The following is a 17,156-nucleotide window of genomic DNA, read 5'->3' as shown; positions in this document are numbered from 1 at the left end:
AGCTACATCCCAGCCCACAAGTTGTGTTTTGAAATAGTAGAGAACTAAGAAGAAATGTTAGAGAGTTAAAGAAAGCAGAGAATTGTATTGTAATCTCAAACTCAGTCCCAGTCCAGTATATTCTGATTGCCCCAAAGGTGGTTTCCAGTTGGACCTCACAGCTGGCTCCTTAACTGATTTTAACTCAGGTACCTGATTTCCCTCTCTGGAGCTCTGGCTATTGTGAATGCTGTCCCCTGCTTTGCCTTGGATGGTCAGTGGATTTTAAACTCTTTTCTGGATGCTACCCTTACCTCAGTGATTGGAGACAATGATGTCAAAGATCTGATAGGATTTTTTATCTTACTTGGTGGCAGTGTACTTTTAGCTGCCAATGTGACCCTGGGACTCTGGATGGTTACAGCACGGTAATATTTGCTCTCTTCTGACAGAATCTCCGAGTTCCCTTCTACATCTGTGTGGTAATATCCATTGCCATTAACATCCTTATTCAGTATGAAATGTATTTCTTTCTAGTTGCATCATGGCCAATATCATTGAGCTCTTCCTATATCTAGAGTACCCAAACTCTGTGGTGTAGGATGAGCAGAAGGAATGAAAGGCATAGTCCCCAACTGCATTTCTAGTTTTAAAAGACTGAATGTACAAATCTCACCTGTTTGTGGAACAATTTCTAAACAAGTACAAATTCATTCATATAGTACCATGTCCTGTGATTACATAGCATATTGAAGTAGTACAGAGGAGAGCAGAATTGAATAGAAATAATTAGGAAAATGTGTGTGGCTCTGGGGATCAAACCCATAGCCTCATATGCTAGGCAAGTGCTCTACCACTACACTACAGGCCCATCCCCAGGGAAAACCAGTTGAAATATCATCATTAAGCTGGATGTGGTGGTGCACACCTGTAGTTCCAGCACTCGGAAGATTAAAGCAGGAAGATTGCAAGTTTGAGGCCAGCCTGGGATCCATAGCAGGTTCCAGGCTAGCCTTGCCTACATATATAGCAAGACCCTGTCTCAAAAGCAAACCAAACAAACAAAGCACACCATCATTTCTAAAGATTTAAAAGAAATCAAATTTTGGCCAAGTAGAAAGGTGAATGTGTTCATAGCCTATATTTCTTATCCTCTGTCATATTTAAGAAGTATTTTAAACATGAATGGTGTATTATTTTATACTCTGAAAACAGAAGTCTGATTAAAATTAAGTTTAATAAAATTCTATACGAGAATTTGCCTATATGACCGGAAAATCTTTGTCAGATGACACTAAGAGACAAATTAGGAAGGAGGGCCTATGATCTCATGAGACAGTTTATACCACAAGCATTGTCTCTTTGTTAATGTGTGCTGCAGGAAGTATCTCACACAGCAGCATGTCAGCTCAGGCACTTAGAATTGAACCTCAGAAATATGCCAGGTTCTCTGATCACAAGACAGAACATAGGATCTTTAGCAGACCTGGTTACCATTCTCTAGAGTTCTGAAGCTTGGGAGCCTTCCAGGGTAGATATTGTCCCTTGTTGCAGCTGAGGCCATCTAAGGCCTATGTTCCTGAAGCATTAAACCCCAAGCTGCACTCTGTTCTCACCAGCAGCTCCCGTGTTTCTCTCTGTTGGGTGATCAGTCACCTAGCTCTTGCTTTCAGTGTCTCCCCTGAGCTACCTCTGTGGATCCACAGCAGTAATATGGTGAAAATGGCTTGCACATGAGACAGTATAAGGGTGGATTTGCCAAAGCCTGGGACTAGATTCTTAAACCTGACAGGCCTAGTCTTGTATCTAGTCAATGGGCCCCGTGCAAAGTTGTTGCTCTGAGAAACATGGGAGCAAGCTATTTTCTTCATGCACAATGCACACTTCTGTCTTATACTCGAGAGGTGACAAAAGCAATAATTCATTGTAGCCAGGTACCTGCCTTCACAAATTGAGGTGTTCCATGGAGTTACCTTTTTCAGATTATTAGCGACTCTTTAAGCACTAGAACTTTTAAATCATTTTTAGAAACTTTTTTAGATTGTACTACAAATTTGCCTTCCTTCTTAAACACAAATTATATATATTGGACATCATTTTAGCATTTTATTAATGACCTGGGTTATCAGAATTAAAAATCATACAGATCGCTGGTTTCTCCAGAAAATATGGCATATACATGTTCAGTAAACAGTCATTGGGGACCAAGGTATATTAAGCATGGTTATGCTTAGACCTGTTCCGGAAGTTGAGCTTGGGGAAATGCCATGAAATATTCATGTAATTAATTTGATTACATGTATTAAGTGGCTTATTAATGAAAATGTTCTATATTGTGCACATTGGTTTTTCAAAATTGAAAAGAAAGTTTGTTTTGCTGGGCACCAGTGGCTCACACCTGTAATCCTAGCTACTCAGGAGGCTGAGATCTGAGGATCTCTTTTCAAAGCCAGCCCAGGCAGGAAAGTCCATGAAATTCTTATTTCCAATTAACCACCAGAAAACTGGAAGTGGTGCTGTGGCTCAAGTGGTAGAGTGCTAGCCTTGAGCTGAAGAGCTCAGGAACAGCACCCAGGCCCAGAGTTCAAGCCCCATGACTGACAAAAAAAATGTTTTGCAGTACTAGGGATGGAACTCAGGGCCTCATGCTTGTGAGGCAAGTATTCTACCACTAAGCCACACCCTTCTCCCAAGAGGGAAAATAGTAAGAGGAAATCCTATCCATTAACTACTTCTTTTTCAGAGTCACAGACAAAAAAGGCATTTTATTTTAGCTGTTAGTCTGCTGTTAGGTTGGATAAGGGTTTGAGAATCACCCTGCTAGGAAAGTCTGAGCAGATCAGTAACATTTGTATAGAAATGGCCTATTGCATAAGAAAGGAAATGTGTTTTCTCTGTTGAGCTTGATTGTGGGCTCTTTATAGCAAGGACCATGTCATATTCAGCTTTGTGTCCCTGACACAGTGCATGAGACATCCTAAGTACTTAATTAATGTGGTTGAATGGATGGTGATTAGTGTTATTTATGGATTAGCAAAGCATGTTTCTATTTAAGTGATCTGTAAAAAGGGTTATTGAATATTTACTGTAAATAAATGTTAACATAAAAAGAACTTGGAAGGTCTTTATGTCCCTGGTGTATCATCATCTTTATGGAAAGAATCCATTTTGACTTCCATAGAGCAATTAGAAAACTGGATCATTTTTGAGGATTTGGAAAAGGTATTCTTTCTGTATTGTCACTTTGTTCAATAGTAAAACTTGATTCCAGTGTTCCTATTCTGCATTGTTTACATATTTGAGGGTTTTTAAATAATCACCTACAACCTTTAAAGAATGTATATATTCTTTTCAGCATCTCAGTTTGAAGAGACATGCAATTAGACATGACCTTTTGATAATCTCTCGTAGTTACTGTTCTAACAGCCAATTATAAACGTTCTTCATAGTTGTTTGGTCCTCGGTCATCATTCTGACCTATGGTATTTATTGAATGTTATGTGACAGTAGTGCATAGGTAGTTTTTTCTATAAATCTTTGTGCTGAAATTCATTCTTAAGCTTTTATTTGACAATGTCACAATTGCCCACATTTGATGTTTAGTAATAAAAAAAAATGTATACCAGCATTTTATGTTTCTCATTTTTTGTCTTTTTTAAAACTGCACTTTTTTTCTCTCACAGTTCTTCCCTTTACATTGAATAGTATCTTTGTTGTTTTTAAATTCTTGATTCTAAAAGTGGCCTTGCATTTTATTCATTTAATCTACATGTTTTTGCTGGCCTCAGAAAGAAAAAAAGTCTTTTTTTTTTTCCAGTTGTGGGGTTTGAACTTGGGGTCTGGGCACTGTCCCTGAGCTCTTCTGCTCAAGGCTTGTGGTCTACAAGTTTGAGCCATGGCACCACTTCCCATTTTTGAGTGGTTAATTGAGATAAGAATCTCACGGAGACTTTTAAGCCTGGGCTGGCTTTGAACCACGATCCTCAGATCTCAGCTTCCTGAGTAGCTAGGATTACAGGTGAGTCACTGGTGCCTGACAAAAAAAGTCTCAAGTGAAGTTCTTGTGTATCCTCAGTACAATTTCAGAAATGGCTGGTTTATGAATGAAAAAAGTCTATCATATTTCATGAGTGCTGGACAGAATTTTTCTGTAAGTTCACCTGTATTTTTAGTGTGTGTGTGTGTGTGTGTGTGTGTGTGCGCGCGCGCGCGCGTGCTAGTCCTGAGGCTTGAACTCATAGTCCTGAGGCTTGAACTCATAGTCCTGAGGCTTGAACTCAAGACCTAGGCTCTGTCCCTTACCATTTTTGCTCAAGACTAGTGCTCTACCACTTTCGCCACAATTCTACTTCTAGCTTTGTTGGTAGTTTATTAGAGATGAGTCACACAGTCTTATTGTCTTATCTCTCCTGCTCAAGCTGCCTTTGAACCACAATCCTCAGATCTCAGCCTATTGAGTAGCTAGGATTACAGGCATAAGCCACTGGTACCCCTTAATTTCTGACATTTTTAGTAGTTTATTGGAGATAAATGCCTCATGAACTTGGCTGCGCAGGCCAGCTTCAAATCGTTATCTCAAATCTCAACCTCCTGAGTAGCTAGGATTACAGGCATGAGACACCAGTGTCCAGCAACATATTTGCTTTTAGTCTAAAACAAATGGGTATAATACCTTTGAGATGAATTTTTTTTAGATGAACCTTTTTTAATCCATCTGTTTATAAGCCATACTTATTGAATTATCCATTGTCTATTTTATTCGACCTTGGCAGATGAATTCATGAAAGGAAAACCTATATTTCATAACATAACATTACAATAGGCTACAATCAGGGTGGAGGTGGAAAAACTGGCTAGAGGAAGCGGTATTCTAGTTACAAAAATGGCTAGAGGAAGTGGTAATTCTAATTATAAAACAGGTTATATTGTATGGTTTAATTTTCCATTGGATAATACACCTTGTTTTCTTGTGCCAGTCCCTGGGCTTGAATTCATGACCTAGGCACTGCCCCTGAGCTATTTCTATTCAAGGTTAATGCTCTTCCATTTGAGCCATAGCTCTACTACTGGATTTTTGGTGGTTAATTAGAGATAAAGAGTCTCACAGACTTTCCTACCCATGCTGGCTTTGAATTATATTCCTCAAATCCCAGCCTCTTGAGTAGCTAGGATTATAGGTGTAAGCCACTGCCTCCTGGCCAACACTGCTTAAATTTATTTAGCTGAAAGTTGATATGTAGTCATAAATTGTCCCACCTTATTCACTAAAGGCTTTTCAAACTTCTCTACTGATGTGTTATTGACACTGTAGTACTCGAAAACTAAGAAGAATCTAAGAGTCCAATTCTGCAATTGGTTCTCCATGGTATAAAACAAAGTATCACTTTACCTTGATTTAATGTGTGTTTTGCATCGTATTAATTAGATGTCATAAAGCCACTACACCCCACCCTCTCTCTTCTTTCTCTCTTCTCTCTCTTGGTAGTCATGGGATTTGAAATCTGGGCTTGGGTGCTGTCTCTAAGCTCTTCAGCTCAAGGCCAGAACTCTAGCACTTGAGTCCCAGTGCCACTTCTGGTTTTCTGGTGATTAATTGGATATGAGTCTCATGGACTTTCCTTGCTCAGGCTGGCTTTGAACTGCGATTCTCAGACCTCAGCCTCCTGAGTAGCTAGGATTACAGGCATGAAACACCAGTGCCCGGCTTCTGTCTATCTTTTTTGCTGGTCCTGGGGCTTGAACTCAGGGCCTGGGCACTGTTCCTGAGCTTCTTTTGCTCAAGGCTAGCACTCTACCACTCAAGCCACAACGCCACTTTTGGCTTTTTCTGTGTATGTGGTACTAAGGAACAGAGGGCTTCAAGCATGTTAGGCAAGCACTCTACCACTAAGCCACATTTTCAGCCCACCACTACCTCTCTTAAATGTATAACACTCTTGACAGACACCAGTGGCTCATTCCTGTAACCTTAGCTATTCAGGAAACTGAGGTTTGAAGATTGAGATTCAAAGCTATCCCAGGCAGGAAAGTCTGTAAGACTCTTTTCTCCAATTAAGGATAAAAAATGAAGTTGGGTGCTGGTGGCTCATGCCTATAATCCTAGCTACTCAGGAGGCTGAGATCTGAGGATCACCATTAAAAGCCAGTCCAGGCAGGAAAGTCCATGAGACTATTATCTCCAATTAACCACCAGAAAACCAGAAATGGTGCTGTGGATCAAGTGGTAGAGCACTAGCCTTGAGCTAAAGAGCTCCAGGACAGCGCCCAGGCCCAGAGTTCAAGCCCCATGACCGACCAAAAAAAAAAAAAAAACATAAAAAATGCCAGTAATGGAGCTGTGGTTTAAGTGGGAGTGCACAAAGCACTAACCTTGAGCACAAAATCTGAAGGACAGTGCCCAGCCTGAATTCAAGCCCCAGAGCCTCATACCAAAATGTAAAATAAAAAGAGCCAGGCATTGGTGGTTCACACCTGTAATCCTAGCTACTCAGAAGGCTGAGAACTGAGGCCTGAGATTTAAAGCTAGTGTGGGCAGTAAAGTACATGAAGCTGTGGCTCAAAGTGGTAGAACACCAACCTTGAGCAAAAAACTCAGGGACAGCACCCAAGCCCCATATTCAAACACCATGACCAACCAAAAAAAGAAAAAAAGGTGTGATACTATTAATGGTACAAAAATTAGACTTCTAAAAGGTTAGAATTGTAGATCTTTTTTTGTCTTTTGTTGTTGTTAGTCATGGGGCCTGGGTGCTGTCCCAGTGCTTTTTCACTCAAAGCTAGAGCTTTACCACTTGAGCCACTTCTGGTTTCTGGTGGCTTGTTGGAGATAAGTCTCACAGACATTCCTACTTGGGCTGGCTTTGAACTATGATCGTCAGATCTCAGCCTCTTAAGTCACCAGGATTACAGATATGAGACATTGGTGCCCAGCTGCTGCTGCTGCTGCTGCTGCTGCTGCTGCTGCTGCTGCTGCTGCTGCTGCTGCTGCCTCTTTCTTCTTCCCCTTCCTCCTCTTCTTCTTCCCCTTCCTCCTCCTCCTCCTCCTCCTCCTCCTCCTCCTCCTCCTCCTCCTCCACCTCCTCCTCCTCCTCCTCCTCCTCCTCCTCCACCTCCTCCTCCTCCTCCTCCTCCTCCTCCTCCTCCTCCTCCTCCTCCTCCTCCTCCTCCTCCTCCTCCTCCTCCTCCTCCTTTCAGCTGTGACTCAAGTTGTAGAGTGCCAGCCTTGAGCAAAAATCTAGGAGGCAATGCCCAAGCCCCACTATTAACATACAAAAAAGGAATGTGAAAATCCTAACTTTTTTTACTAATCCATAGGAATATTAGTCATCAAGAAAGCCTACAAAGCCAGGCACCAGTGGTTCACACCTGTGATTCTCACTATTCATGAGGCTGAGCTCTGAGGATCACAGTTCAAAGTCAGCCTAGGCAGGAAAGTTTGTGAGACTTGTATCTCCAATTAAACACCAAAAATAAGGCATAAATGGAGCTGTGGCTCAAGTGGTACACTGCTAGCTTTGAGCACAAAAGCTTAGGGACAGCGCCCAGATCCTGACTTCAAGCTGCAAGACCAGCACCAAAAAGAACAAAGAAAAAAGAAAGCCTGCAAGCTAAATCTTGCTCAGTACCAATTTTGGTAAGTAAACTTTATTGGAACATAACCATATTCATTCATTTACCTTTATTTCTAGCTCTTTCTGTTCTATAATAGCTGAGTTGAGCAGTTGCAGCTATGACCCACAGAGCCTGAAATATATATTTTGGAAATATACAGAATATCCCATGTTCCAGATATTAAATTATTGTCCCTTTAAGATACTACAAAGATGCCCGGCACTGGTGGCTCATGCCTGTAATCCTAGCTACTCAGGAGGCTGAGATCTGAGGACTGAGATTCAAAGCCAGCCCAGGTAGGAAAGTCCTTGAGACTCTTATCTCCAATAAACCACCAGAAAACCAGAAGTGGCACTGTAGCTCAAGTGCTAGAGTTCTGGTCTTTAGTTGAAGAGCTCAGGGACAGCACCCAGGTCCAGAGATCAAGCCCCATGACCTACAAAAAAAAAAAAAAAGGAAAAGATACTACAAAGAAATTGGGCACTGGTGGTGCAGGGTATAATCTTTGCTACTTAGAAGGCTAAGATCCGAGGGTGATAATTTAAAGCCAGGCCAGGAAACAAATCTGAAAGGCTGTTATCTACAAATAACCAGCCAAAAGACAGAATTGGAGCTTTGCTTAAGTGGCTGAGCACCAGCCATTAACAAAAAGCCAAGCAGAAGTTCAAACCCCAATACCGTATACCAAAAAAAAGGAACAGCACATTTGTCAGCACAGTGCTGTTTGACTCATGCCTATAATCCTAGCTGACATCTGAAGAGCATGAAACTCTTATCCCCAGTAAATTAATGAGAAAAAAAAACAGAAGTGGAGCTGTGGCTCAAGTTCTAGAGTGCTTGCCTTGAGTAAAAGAAACTCAGAGGTATCTTTACAATAAAAAATATATATTAAAAAAAGAAATTTAACCCTAATCTTGAGCAAACTAAAAAAGAAAAAAAGGGAAAAAAAGAAACTCAGAGACAGTACATAGACCCCAAATTCAAGCCCCAGGACTGGCAAAAAAGCAATAGTACATTTGTTATTTGTGGATGAAAAAAATAGAACATGAATCCAGGCACCAGTGGCTCATGCCTGTAATCCTAGCTACTTAGGCTTGGATTTGAAGATCATGGTTGGAAGCCAGCCCAGGTAGGAAAGTCCATACAATGGTCTTTTCCAATTAAGCAACACACACACACACACACACACACACACACACACACACACACACACACACACACTAGAGAGCTAGCCACACACACACACACACACACACACACACACACACACACACACACACACACACACACACACACACTAGAGAGCTAGCCTTGAGCACCAGTGGCTCATGCCTGTAATCCTAGCTACTTAGGCTTGGATTTGAAGATCATGGTTGGAAGCCAGCCCAGGTAGGAAAGTCCATACAATGGTCTTTTCCAATTAAGCAACACACACACACACACACACACACACACACACACACACACACACACACACTAGAGAGCTAGCCACACACACACACACACACACACACACACACACACACACACACACTAGAGAGCTAGCCTTGAGCACCAGTGGCTCATGCCTGTAATCCTAGCTACTTAGGCTTGGATTTGAAGATCATGGTTGGAAGCCAGCCCAGGTAGGAAAGTCCATACAATGGTCTTTTCCAATTAAGCAACACACACACACACACACACACACACACACACACACACACACACACACACACACACACACACACACACACACACTAGAGAGCTAGCCTTGAGCAAAAAAGCTCTGCAAGAGTGCACCAGGCCCTGAGTTCTTGACTCAGGACCCACACAAAAAAAAAAATGAAGGAAGGAAGGAAGAGAGAGAGAGAGAGAAAGGAAAGAAAGAAAGACAGACATGAAAGAACACAAAATATATACACAGAGGGCAAAGAAAGCATAATTTTCTTCTTTCTGGCCACTCCAATTTTTTTTATTTTATTTTTTACATGCCCCTATACTCCAGGTACAAAACAGGAGGAAGTATCTGGATGTCAGTAGCTCACAACTGTAATCCTAGTTACTCAGGAGGCTAAGATCTGAGGATCAAAATTCAAGCAAGCCCAGGTAAAAAAAAGGTCCATGAGACTCTAATCTCATAATTAACCGCCAAAAAATAAAAAAAAGCTGGAAGTGAAGCTTGGTTCAGATGGTAGAGTGTTCCTTGAGCAAAAAAACTTAGACAGCCCGGAGAGAGTGGCTCACACCTGTTACCCTAGCTAGTTAGGAGGCTGGGATCCTCAAATCCAGGTTCAAAGCCAGCCCAGGCAATTAACCACCAGAAAACTGGAAGTGGCATTGTGGCTCAAAGTGGTAGAGTGTTAGCCTTGAGCCAAAATGCTCAGGCACAGCTTTCAGGCCCCATCACTGACCAAAAAAAGTTTTGATATATAAAATGCTTAAAGTGGGCTGGAAGGTGGCTCAGTGGTAGAGCGCTTGCCTTGCATGCATGAGGCCCTGGGTTCAATTCCTCAGCACCACATAAGCAACAAGAAAAAAGCCGGAAGTGGCGCTGTGGCTCAAGTGGTAGAGCGCTAGCCTTGAGCTGAAGAGCTGAGGGACAGCGCTCAGGCCCAGAGTTCAGGCCCCACGGCCGGACCCAAAATAAATAAATAAAAATAAAATGCTTAAAGTTATCACATCTATTGCACAGAGATCATGTGCATCTAATGGACAAAATCTAGGAAGTTAACATGTCTGGGCCTTAAGCAACAGTTAATTTACTCCTCTGGAGTACTGAATAATCCTTGCGTGCACTCTGTAAATAAAGGCCATTAAATGAAGCTTCAGTCAGGGTGTTGAAAAGACAAGCAATCATCTTTTGCTTTGTTTCCAAGCATTAGGTAATTTTTCTTAACATTAGTCAAACATTACATATAATATTCAACCCACCCTAACAGACACAAACCTAGTCTGTCAGGACTTGAAATAATAAAGAGACATGAAAATATTTAGAAACTAGGGCTAGGAAGGTGGTTCAGTGGTAGAGCGCTTGCCTTGCATGTATGAGGCCCTGGGTTCAATTCCTCAGCACCACATAAGCAAAAAGAAAAAAGCCAGAAGCAGCACTGTGGCTCAAGTGGTAGAGCGCTAGCCTTGAGCTGAAGAGCTGAGGGACAGCGCCCAGGCCCAGAGTTCAGGACCCACGACTGGACCCCCCCCCCCCCAAAAAAAAAAAAGAAAAAGAAAATATTTAGAAACTGCCTATAAGCCAGACACCAGTGGCACACACCTGTAATCCTAGCTAGTTGGGAGCCTGAGATCTGAGGACTGTGGTTCAAAGCCAGCCTGGGCTGGAAAGTCCATGAGACTCTGATCTTCAATGAACCACCAGAAAACCAGAAGTGGCATTGTGTCTCAAGAGGCAGAGCTTTTGCCTCGAGCTGAAGAGCTCAGGGACAGTGCCCAGGCCCAGAGTTCAAGCCCCACGACACCACCCCCCCCTCAAAAAAAAAAAAGCTCAGGGAAAGCATCCAGTAATGTTTGACTTCAAAGCTCCAGGACTGGCAAATATAAAAATAAAAACTAAAAAGAGAAGAGAAAAGAAAAGAAATAAAAGACGGGGCTGGGAGGGTGGCTCAGTGGTAGAGTGCTTGCCTTGCATTCATGAGGCCCTGGGTTCCATTCCTCAGCATCACATAAGCAGAAAAAGCCGGAAGTGGTGCTGTGGCTCAAGTGGTAGAGCATAGCCTTGAGCTGAAGAGCTGAGGGACAGCGCCCAGGCCCAGAGTTCAAGAATCATGACCAAAAGAAGAAGAAGGAGAAGAAGAAAAGAAGTAGAAGGAGGAGGAGGAGAAGGAGGAGGAGGAGGAGGGACTTAAAGCACAGTCAAGCTTCTGTCATAGGAAAAAAAAAAAAAAACACTCACCTAGTGCTTTTGATTCTGTATCTACAGATTTTTAGGCTATTTAGAGTACCTTGCCTTTAGAATCATTATCTAAATACATTTAACTAGGCCTAGTGATTCCATTACCAAAGACGATTAATTTGGCTAAATGAACCCCCTAGGCATGTGATAATTACTTCTCAATCATCATAGGTTCATAGGTTACCTAGGTTACCACAGCTCATGAACTAAATGCTAACCTATTAAGTTACTGAAATGACCAACAGATACGGCATATTCAGACTTGGCGTAACTACTGACAGAAATTTCCCAAATAGATCTGATTGTTTTTAATCTCATAAAAGCTTATTTGTAATACCATCTTCCCTCCTCAGATGGTTTTTACAAAGTATCCTCTTGGTGAGAGAGAAATCAAAGAAAGCGAATATTATAATAGAACAAAGCCTATTCTGAAGAGCGGGTTCCCTCTGGAATTCTGTTTTCTGAGGCAGAGCAAGATTCTCTGATTAAAAAGCTCCAATTCTCTGAGACTGTGTTCATGGCTGCAGTGTGTAATGTGATCCCGTATTCATATTAAGATTATTCAGCTGAGGAAAACACAAGAACTTACACAAAGCTTTCCCTTTTAAAAGTTACTCCTGTTTCCTTTAAAAATTCAATAAAATCTATGACACTGCATGTTGGTGCCAAAATGGCAAACTTAAGGCTTGTTGACCGACTGCTTTGCTATGTTTGTTTTTGTGTGTATGAGTCGGTATTGGGGCTTGAATTCAGGGCTTAGGCACTATCCTTTAGCATTGTTCATTCACTAAGGCTGTTGCTCTACCACTTGAGCCACACCTCCACTTCTGGTTGTTTGGTGGTTAATTGGAGATAAGAGTCTCATAGCCTTTCCTGCCCAGGCTGTCTTTGAACTGAGTTCCTCAGATCAGATCTCAGCCTCCTGAGTAGCTAGAATTATGGACATGAGCCACCAGTGCCCAGCCTTGTTTCTTTATTTCTTTGTTTTTTCCTGAAAGCAAAGGCAAACTCAAAAATCACAGTAACTCAAAACAGCATGACCAAAAGTAAAACTTGTAACCATGTCATGGAAACACAGGAACAAATTCTATTCCAAATAGATCATTAATCATGTTCCTGACAGCGTGGAATGCAGAGTTTAGCAGACAGGCGGAGTACTTTGTAGAACAGTACTGTCTGGGGTCACTTGAGGAGCTGTAAGTCAGGAATTCAAAGATCTACAGATTTCTCAGGTCTGTAAAATTTCAAACTGCTGTCGAAGCCCAGCATGGTGTTAACCATGTCATGTTTTGATAAATAATAATGTTGGGGAAGGCATTATCTGTATCTTTTTTGCCAGCACAGGGCTTGAACTCAGAGCCTGGACTCTGTTCTTTAGGTTTTTCACTCAATAATAGGGCTCTACTGGGGGAGAGGAAAAGAGGGTGCAGAAAGAAGGGAAGAAGAGTGAATGCAATCACCTTTGTACGCAACCACCCTGCTCTGCAGTATACATTCATTATGTGGGAAATTGCCTGAAGGGAAAACTTGGGGAAAGGAAAGAGTAATACTGTCCAAAAACAGAATGTAATCATTACCTGACTTATACAATGGTTGCCCCTCTATACAACACGTTAATAGTCACAATAACATTGTTTTCTTTTTTTTTTTTTTTTGAAGCAATTCTTTTTTTTTTTTTTTTTTTGGTCGGTCGTGGGGCTTGAACTCTGGGCCTGGGCGCTGTCCCTCAGCTCTTCAGCTCAAGGCTAGCACTCTACCCCTTGAGCCACAGCGCCACTTCCGGCTTTTTTCTTTTTGCTTATGTGGTGCTGAGGAATCGAACCCAGGGCCTCATGCATGCAAGGCAAACGCTCTACCACTGAGCCACCTTCCCAGCCCCTAACATTGTTTTCTTTTAAAAAAAAATTGAGGCTCTACCCGTTGAGTCATGCAGCTGCTTCTGGCTTGTTGGTAAGTAATTGGAGATACGAGCTTTATGGACTTTGGTGGTGGTGGTGGTCCAGTCCTGGGGCTTGAACTCAGGGCCTAAGCACTGTCCCTGAGATTTTTTTTTTTTTTTTTTTTTGCTCAAAGCTAGCACTCTACCACTTGAGGCACAGTTCCATTTCTGGCTTTTTGGTGATTAATTAGAAATAAGAGTCTCATGGACTTCCCTTCCTGGACCAGTTTTGAACTGCTATCTTCAGATCTCAGCCTCCTAAGGAGGCTGAGATGACAAGCATGAGCCATCAGACTCAAACTGGAAAGCATTATTTATAATTGCCATAAAAGATAGGACTTTATAGATTCTTATCACAGAACCCCTCATCTAGGAGTCTAACTTGGATTGTTTGTTGTTCGTAATTGGTTTCACCAGAGGATTTGGGGTCAAGATAACTTTGTGTAAGTTCTCTCTGAAACCTTTGGCAGGCTTGGGAACATGAAACCTTACCCCGAGGACCAAGCACATGATAGTAACATCGCCAGGTCATGGGAATGCTGATGAAATGGCTTTAGCTTCCTTCTGTGGGAGGTGTATAATCTTAGGACTCTGAGTATACTTCTGTTCATAATTCCAGGCCCCGATTTCCAAAGGCTAGATAGAATTTCTCACTGGAGGCCAAATAGGCTCCTCAAATTCAACATTTCAAAGCTTAGCTCTCTTTCTCAAAGAGCCATTTCTGCCTCCTGTTTTCCCTATTCAGATTAATGATTACATTCTTCAATATCACCCTTCATCCAGCTGTTGGCAGAAACTATAACCACCCTGGAGTCCTCTCTTCTCACCATGGAGTTTTTCATAAACACAGCCCACTGCTGTGCTTTGCCCTGAATTTAGGGGGCCACTGCCTTGATTTGGGTCTTTCTCTTCTTACCTCAATGCTACAGTATTGGTGACTAAACTCACCATTGCAATCTCTTGTGACGCCTAATAATAGTCTTGACACTTCTTCAAAACATGAACATAGCTGGGTGCTGTAATTCTAGCTACTCAGGAGACTGAAATCTGAGGGACATGGTTTGAAGTCATCCCAGATAGGAAAGTCCATGAGACACTTAAATCCAATTAGCCACAAAAAAATACTGGAAATAGAATTGTGGCTCAAGTGATAGAGCAAGAAAGCTCGGTGACAGTGTATAGGCCCTGAAATCAAGCCCCAGGACCAGCACAAAAAGAAAACATGCAGATACCTATATTACTTCCCCTATTTATATACTTTCTCTGATCTCTTTTACAATAAGGAGCCTAGAATCAGAACAAATCTGATTCCTTTTGTATGCCTGCCAATTTCCCTATGCACACAGAGCCTTATATAGTCAGTGTCCTCACTAGAACTAACTTATCCTCTCATTAATTTAGCTGACTCCTATTCAGCCTTCAAAACCCAGCTTAAATGGGACTCGATAGAGTCACTTCTCACCATTCTCTGACATCTGCTTAGTTATTCCCACAGATATTCTGCAGAAAGTCAGAAAAATATAGAATTTTACAACTGGATGCCTGGCACTGGTGGCTCACATCTGTAATCCTGGCTACTCAGGAGCCTGCCATGTGAGGACCATTGCTCAAAGCCAACCCAGATAGACATGTCTGACTTTTGTGGGACTTGGACTCTGGGCCTGGGCACTGTCTCTGAGCTCTTCAGCTCAAGGCAATGCTCTATCACTGGAGCCACAGCACCACTTCCAGTTTTCTGTTGGTTCATTGGAGATGAGTCTCTCAGACTTTCCTGCCCGGGCTGGCTTTGAACTGCAATCCTCAGATCTCAGCCTCCTGAGTAGCTAGGATGACAGGCGTGAGCCACCAGCGACTGGCACATGTCTGACTCTTATCTCCAGCAAAATACTAGATCTATGGTTCAAGTGGTAGAACAACCTTGAGCAAAAACACCAAGCAAGAATGCAAGGTCCAGTACCAACTAGAAGGGAAGCTGAATATGTTTATAGATGAGAATCAAATATGAAATTACTGTCCCAGGATCAAGGAGCAAAATTTAAAGTAAGATATGAGCCAGGTGCTAGTGACTCATGCCTATAATCCTAGTTACTTAGAAAGCTGAAATCTGAGGATTGCTAGCATTCTACCACTTGAGCCACAGCTCCACTTCTGACATTTTCTGAGAATTTAATTGAAGATAAAAATCTCATGGAGGATGGGGGGGGGGGTAGGATGGGAAGGGATGGGAAGGGGAAACAAAGGAGGAGGCTACAATGCTTGATAAGAAATGTACTCATTGGGGCTGGGAAGGTGGCTCAGTGGTAGAGCACTTGCCTTGCATGCCTGAGGCCCTGGGTTCGATTCCTCAGCACCACATAAGCAAAAAGAAAAAAGCCGGAAGTGGTGCTGTGGCTCAAGTGGTAGAGTGCTAGCCTTGAGCTGAAGATCTGAGGGACAGCGCCCAGGCCCAGAGTTCAGGCCCCACTACCGGACCCCCCCCCAAAAAAGAAATGTACTCATTATCTTGCCCATGTAATTGTAACCCCTCTGTAAAGTATTTTCACAATAAAAAAATCTCATGGAGGGGCTGGGAAGGTGGCTCAGTGGTAGAGCACTTGCCTTGCATGCTCGAGGCCCTGGGTTCGATTCCTCAGCACCACATAAGAAAAAAGCTGGAAGTGACGCTGTGGCTCAAGTGGTAGAGTGCTAGCCTTGAGCTGAAGAGCTGAGGGACAGTGCCCAGGCCCAGAGTTCAGGCCCCACAACCGGACCCCCCCCCCCCAAAAAAAGAAAAATTGTTTTAAGTGCAAAAATAAATCATATGTACTAACATGAAGAAAACCAATAGTATACAAAATGATTACTAAAACAAAATAAAGCCAGATGCAAGTGGCTCACAATTATAATCTTAGCTAGCAAAAACAACTAGTAAAAAGCTTTAAGTGGGATGGCTCAGTGGTAGAGTGCTTGCCTTGCATGCATGAGGACCTGAGTTCAATTCCTCAGCACCACATAAGCTGGAAATGGCACTGTGGCTCAAGTGGTAGAGTGCTATCCTGGAGTTGAAGAGCTGAGGGACAGCGCTCAGGCCCAGAGTTCAGGCCCCGTGACTAACAAAAAAAAAAAAAAAAAGCTTTAAGTGGAGGTGCATTTTAAGAACTAGAATGCTAGCCTTAAGCAAAGAAGCCCATTTGGGTGCAAGGCCCTGAGTACTGTTGCACACCAGTATGTGTGTGTATTCTGGTCCTGAGGCTTGAGTTCAGAATCTGGGCACTGTCCCTCAGCTTTTCTACTCAAGTTTAGTGCTCTACCACTTCAGCTACAACTCCCACTTCTGGCTTTTGGGTGGTTAATTGGAAATTATAGTTTTATAGACTTTCCTGCCCAGGGTGGCTTTGAATCATGATCTTCATATCTTAGCCTCCTGAGCTGGTAGGATTACAGGCATGAACCACTGGCACTTGGCTGAGCACTTTTCATCTTAAAAGATTTGCATTAGAGTCATTGTTGGTCCATCTACTAAAGTTGCTTTATGATTTTATCCTTGGATAAAAGGAAACCCCAAAGTTATTTCCCTATCCAATTTAGGAGATGACATTGGAAATTCAGTTGGCAGGCTGCAGTGGTCAGAAGCAGAAGATGATCAGGATCAGAAAGACATCAAGTTGTTCTTAATGAAAAACATCCTTGCAAGGCCCCTAGGGTTTACGTCAGTAATCTTTGCTATTCAGGAGGCTGAGATCTAAGATTACAGTTCAAAGC

At 42.4% G+C, this 17,156-nt stretch overlaps 1 protein-coding gene across 2 annotated transcripts in view; it reads left to right on the top strand.

Moving 5' to 3' along the window:
• Mbtps2 (membrane bound transcription factor peptidase, site 2) overlaps positions 1-16,631 on the top strand; it is a 69,617-nt gene extending 52,986 nt beyond the window's left edge. The window contains exons 11-12 of one of the 2 annotated variants that reach the window (XR_006145971.1): positions 189-782; positions 16,621-16,631. Coding sequence is in view for 1 of the 2 variants with exons in the window: in XM_042670180.1 (XP_042526114.1) it covers positions 189-411 (223 nt within the window). In the remaining variant the exon portion in view is untranslated. Of the gene's footprint in view, positions 1-188; positions 2,331-16,620 lie in introns of those variants that run through there. The other variant, XM_042670180.1, reaches the window with a different exon arrangement.
• The last annotated feature ends 525 nt before the right edge of the window (positions 16,632-17,156 follow it).

Source organism: Dipodomys spectabilis, unplaced genomic scaffold (assembly GCF_019054845.1).
Source record: "Dipodomys spectabilis isolate Male_0828 unplaced genomic scaffold, ASM1905484v1 ptg000526l, whole genome shotgun sequence".
Lineage (NCBI taxonomy): Eukaryota > Metazoa > Chordata > Mammalia > Rodentia > Heteromyidae > Dipodomys > Dipodomys spectabilis.
Note: the sequence above shows the minus strand (reverse complement) of the source record. Positions and strands in the feature narration are given on the sequence as shown.